Source organism: Camellia sinensis, chromosome 7 (genome assembly GCF_055761805.1).
Source record: "Camellia sinensis isolate YWXY chromosome 7, ASM5576180v1, whole genome shotgun sequence".
In the NCBI taxonomy this organism is placed as follows: domain Eukaryota; kingdom Viridiplantae; phylum Streptophyta; class Magnoliopsida; order Ericales; family Theaceae; genus Camellia; species Camellia sinensis.
In genome coordinates, this window is record NC_138967.1 from 107,392,194 (window position 1) to 107,397,361 (window position 5,168).

The following is a 5,168-nucleotide window of genomic DNA, read 5'->3' on the forward strand; positions in this document are numbered from 1 at the left end:
AGTTATAAACTTAAGCCACAAACCACCAACTCAAGCAATTTCATTACATGATGGTTTGTAACTCAAGAGGTGCAAGCTCAATAAATGCAAAACAAGACACAACCTTCCCCTTTTCATGAAAGATCAAGGGAAGAAGGTGACCTTAGAGACTTGGATCATTTCATCACTAGCAAGTATGAAATGGTTTAAGTTCCATGTGCTCAATTAACGTCCGATTGAACACACTAAGTTATTATCTTGCTCACTTTTAGTTTTAAGTTTTAGTTACACATTTTACTTTACCAACCATTCTTTAATCCAATTAAGTCCATTGGGTGAGTTAAAGTCTTCTAGTGGAAAGATGGCTCAAAACACAAGTTATTTTGAGTATGAAAGATGTATTATACCGTTGGTAATGAACCCCCTGAGGGATTAAACCATTAAGTATGGAGCCTCAATTTCACACTTAGGCAAGCAAGTGACTTGAAACTGCTTTCAAAGCAAAATTAAAAGCCAAGAAATGAGGGAGGTTACAGAGATTATGCTTACTGAAATTGGGTGTGAAAAGCACTAAAACAATATAAATCAACTCAAACAAGTAATGTTTAAAGGTCTAAAACACCAAACTTGTGAGGGCTATTACACTAGAAGCATACAAAACAAGACTCAAATGACTTAACCAATCCAAAACAGAGTTAAAACAGTCCAAATCAGAGGTTAAAACATGCTGAAATTAAGATAAAAACAAGCTAGAAAAATAAGCTAAAGCATGGCACCAACTAGGCTAGCAAACAAGATACAAGGAGGAGAGGCTAACCCCTCCAAACTTGGACTTCAAAACAAGATTTTCACCATTGAAAAAGCTCTGAAATTCAGTGTTTAAAAATCCAAAAAAATATGGTTTGAAAGTGGAAAATAAAGGTGGAAAAGCCTTATGAGCAAAGAATAAAGAAGGGTGAACCACCCCCTAACCTTCAATGGCTTAAAACCACAGATTTCAGTCCACAAAGACAGCGTTTTTATAGCCCCAAAACAACCCAAAAACAGTGGGAAAAAGAGAGAAAAACAAGTATGCAAAGCAAGCTAATAAAACAAATATTATACCTCTTGAAGAGAAGATCAATTCCAAGCTACAAAACCAAGCAAGTACACCTTCTAGAGCTCAAACCAAGCTCAAGAATACCTCAGCTCAAAGATGAGAATATTTGGTTAAGGGTGTATAGGCAAAGGTTAAGAAATTGGAGGCTAAAGTGTAGAGAAATGCTAGAGAGAGAGAGAATTGTAGAGAGGAAAGTTTTTGAGTTCAAAATTTTTCTAACCTTCTTACAAGAGAGCGGGAGTCTCTATATATAGAAAACATTAAATTCCTTCAAGGAAATCCAGACCTACGTGTGTGGACAGATGCATGCATCTGTGCAAACAGCTAGCACAACTGGCATAAAATATCTGTAAAATACACTGGTGGTTGGCAAGCCACGTCAGTGGCCGGCAAACCAAAGGTGATGGCCGACGGCTTCTAGGGATGGCCGGCAAGCCACCAGAGGTTGCATGCCAGAAAGACTAAGACATGGTCCAAAAATGAAACAATAATCTTAAATTCTTCTTTCCTCCGCTATGAAAAGTATGGAAACTGTTTCTCAGTGTGTTGGAAGTAAAATTGTATACATTTGATTGTTCCCAAACCTTAGCTTTTCTTAGATAGTCAATAACTCTGCTTTTGATGTGTACAGGGAATGCATAGTAGCTCTCAAATTGGCAATTAAATTAAGTAAAATTTCAATTCTTTGCTTTGCTTTGTGGACCCTTGGTGGTCTCAAGCAAGTTAGCAGAAATAAAACAGAATTAACCTATAAACAAAAGAAGGTTTAATGATAAAAGCTGGATTTCAACCAGTAACAGTGAAAGGAATTTAACGTGGACATTGTTTTACCGATTCTCTCCCCCACCCCCTCTTTTTTTTTTTTTTTTAAAAATAAATTTAAATTAAACTCATTCTCCCATACGAATAGATGTGCACTCAATTTTCTGACACAAGTTAAAAATAAATAAATAAATAAATAAAACCCTGAACCAATTCCTACATGTGCTAGCTATAATTCTCCTCAGAATTCCTGTAGGCTTGAGACTGGGAAATTCTTGATTTATAGAACTTAGAACATGGAATTGGGTCAGGAAATGATCCCTGGAGAGAGGGTCACTCTTTCTGCACAAGCTGCTCAACATCTCTAAGCTCCACTGCACTCCCTTGCCTCTCATGTTCACTCTGAAACAATGCCTCAATCTGCTCCAGCGATTTTCCTTTTGTTTCAGGAACAAGTGTGTAAACAAAGGCAACAGAAATGGCTGAAAATGCTGAGAAAATGAAGAAAGTTCCAGCCACCGTAATTGCACGTGCCATGGAGAGAAAAGACATGGCAATCAAACCACTGCACACTCTGTTACCCACAGATCCAAGTGCTGCTGCTTGGGCGCGCAGCCTTAAAGGGAAGATTTCCGATGTCAAAACCCAACAAACAGGACCAATTCCCACTGAAAAGAAAGCAACGTTTCCACAAACCAACAGTATCGCCATTCCAATCCCGAAAGGTGTGTGCTTCAACAATAATAGAGTGAGTCCCAAACAAAACAAACAGATAGTCATGCCAATTGTGCTTATATATAGCAGTGGCTTTCTTCCAAGTTTGTCTATAAGAAGAATAGCAACTAATATAAATGCAGTCTTTGTAACTCCCACAGCAACAGTTGCAGCAAGAAGCTTCGAGTTACCAGCAATACCCGCTACTTTGAAGATCTGGGGGCTGTAATATACGGTTGCATCAATACCCGTGATCTGTTGGAAACATTGGATTCCAAAACCAGTAACTAGCATACGGCGAAGTGCAGGAGAAGGACTCAACAGTTCACGCCAAACAGGTTTCTGTTCATACTTCTCAGCGTTACCAATTCCAGCAGCTAATAGTATTTCTCCGAGTCTCTCCTCCACCTCTGACTCGTTCTCAATAGTTTTCAGTAGCACAGCTCTTGCTGCTTCAACTCGATTCTGCATTACCAACCACCTTGGTGACTCGGGGATTATGAACAGAGCAAATCCAATGAATACTGAGGGAAGAATGCCCACAGCGAGCATTATCCTCCAATTTAAATGCACTGAAAAACCTGAAAATGCATAGTTTGAGACATAACCGAGTAGGATCCCAAGATTGATGAAAATCTCAGGGAATGAGGTAAGAGAGCCTCTAGCGATTGTCGGTGATATCTCAGCTATGTAGACTGGGGCAATCATGCCTCCAAAGCCAATTCCAATCCCAGACAAGAGTCTCCCAATGATTAGGATTTGGAATGTCGAAGCGAAAGTCATTATAGCTGCACCGGTTTGAAAGATAATTGCAGCTAATCCCATTGTCCATTTTCTACCAATGGCATCTGATGTTCTTCCACCAGCTAAACTACCAAAAAGCGAAACGACGCTTAAACTCCCAACAAGCACTTCTTGTTGCACTTCTGTTATCTTCAGATCTTCTTGAATGAATAGGATTGCTCCACTCATAACACCTACATCTGAACGTTGTAAAAACCTAATTAGCCAGCTAACTCATCTTGTTTACAAAGATACCTTAGATTCACATGTCAAGCCCATTAGGAAATTTCTAATAAATGGTTGGGAGTTAAAAGAACACATTAACCCCGTAAAATTAACTACAGATATGACAGGAAAACCAAATAAAAAGCAGTATAACATCAATACATGGTTTAGAATTATCCTATGAACCCACCAGATGCATCTCAATGAGCCCTCTATTTATAAAAAAAAATGGCATGCCTTACAGAAACCAAAGAGAGCCAAAAGGGGAGGGTTCAAGAATGCAATCCCATGAACCCAGATGCATCTGTGACCCGGGATGTAGTCCAAGTGGTCTTGAGAAGGCACTTAGGTGTCAGATCTTTGTAACTTCAAATACCCGGATTCATTGTGGTCCCTTCTATGACCGACACAGGTGGACAAGTAGAGTATACTACGGCGCTTGAGAAAACCATGTTGAAGTCTAATTACCAACTCACTAACATCTTACCTTGTGCTAAAAGAAGGAAAAAAAAAAAAAAAAAACCGAGATGCGTCTTAAGTTCACCTTTCCATGTTCAAAAGAAGCAAATACTATTTGATTAGAAAAAAGTGAGATTCAAACAAGCAAAGCATATATGTACAGAGAACATGAGCATGTAATCAATTACACAAATGAGGTCAAAGATTGAGAGAAAAGGCTCTAATCATAGGCATGAAGAACAGAATTGAGCCTTGTTCAAAAGAAGCAATACTATTTGATTAAAAAAAAGTGAGATTCAAACAAGCAAAGCATATGTAAAGAGAACATGAGCAAATCAATTACAGAAATGAGGTCAAAGATTGAGAGAAAGGCTCTTACCATAGCCAAGAAGAACAGAATTGAGAGATGCAAAAATGGCACAAGCTAGAACATATTTCTTGGTATTTCTGTTCCTTTGCTGCTGCTGAAGGTGGAGTGAATCATCATCCTCTGTGAGCTCAGAGTCCATCCTCCTGTACTTGTTCTTAGCTCCCAAAGGAAAACCAGACAAACCCATTTCCCTATTACCATTTTCTTGGAGACCCACCAATCCCATTTCCCCTTTATCTGATCTCTGTCTGTTTCAGACCAAATCAGATGAAAAAAATACAACTGACCCAGAAATCTTTTATAAGGTTTTCAAATCTTGAAACTCAGTGCAAAACCCAGGAATTGGGTCTGGCTCTCATTTCATTCAGATCTGAAAATAGAAGATGGAACACTATTAAACACAAGTGGGACCCTTAATTTGTCATGTAAGCAATCCTTAAACAAATGAAATGGTCATAAACAATACTCATACACAACTTTTTCCTTGACTCTCCACCCTTTTATAAGCTCAGAGTTGGGAGTTTTCTAAAGCAACTGCGTTAGGGAATATATTGGTAGTGATAAAGAAACCGTGTTATTCACTTATTTTTATAAAAAAATAACTACTCCTATTATTTTTGTTCTTATTAGATAAAGAAAGTTACATTGGTCTCTTTTGAGAACATGGAAAAAATTATAATTCATTAGCTTATTAATTTATTTAAATTTCATCTGATCTCTACTTTTTTTTATATTTTTTTAAAAACAAAAAGTTAAAAAAATGAATAAGTTATCTTT

General features: G+C 37.8%; 1 protein-coding gene across 1 annotated transcript; it reads right to left on the minus strand.

Moving 5' to 3' along the window:
* Positions 1-1,843: 1,843 nt before the first annotated feature.
* LOC114315072 (putative polyol transporter 4) lies at positions 1,844-4,953 on the minus strand. Its single transcript, XM_082879042.1, has 2 exons — positions 4,401-4,953; positions 1,844-3,537 (listed from the first exon to the last, which is right to left on the minus strand). The coding sequence occupies exons 1-2, from the start codon at positions 4,615-4,617 to the stop codon at positions 2,174-2,176; spliced, it is 1,581 nt and encodes a 526-aa protein (XP_082735168.1). The 5' UTR covers positions 4,618-4,953; the 3' UTR covers positions 1,844-2,173.
* Between the last annotated feature and the right edge of the window lie 215 nt (positions 4,954-5,168).

Coding starts and splice junctions, on each gene's coding strand:
- LOC114315072 (XM_082879042.1), bottom strand. CDS start 4,617: ATGGGATTGGTGGGTCTCCAAGAAAATGGTAATAGGGAAATGGGTTTG. Junction 3,538..4,400: donor TTCTGTTCTTCTTGGCTATG/GTAAGAGCCTTT, acceptor TACAACGTTCAG/ATGTAGGTGTTATGAGTGGA.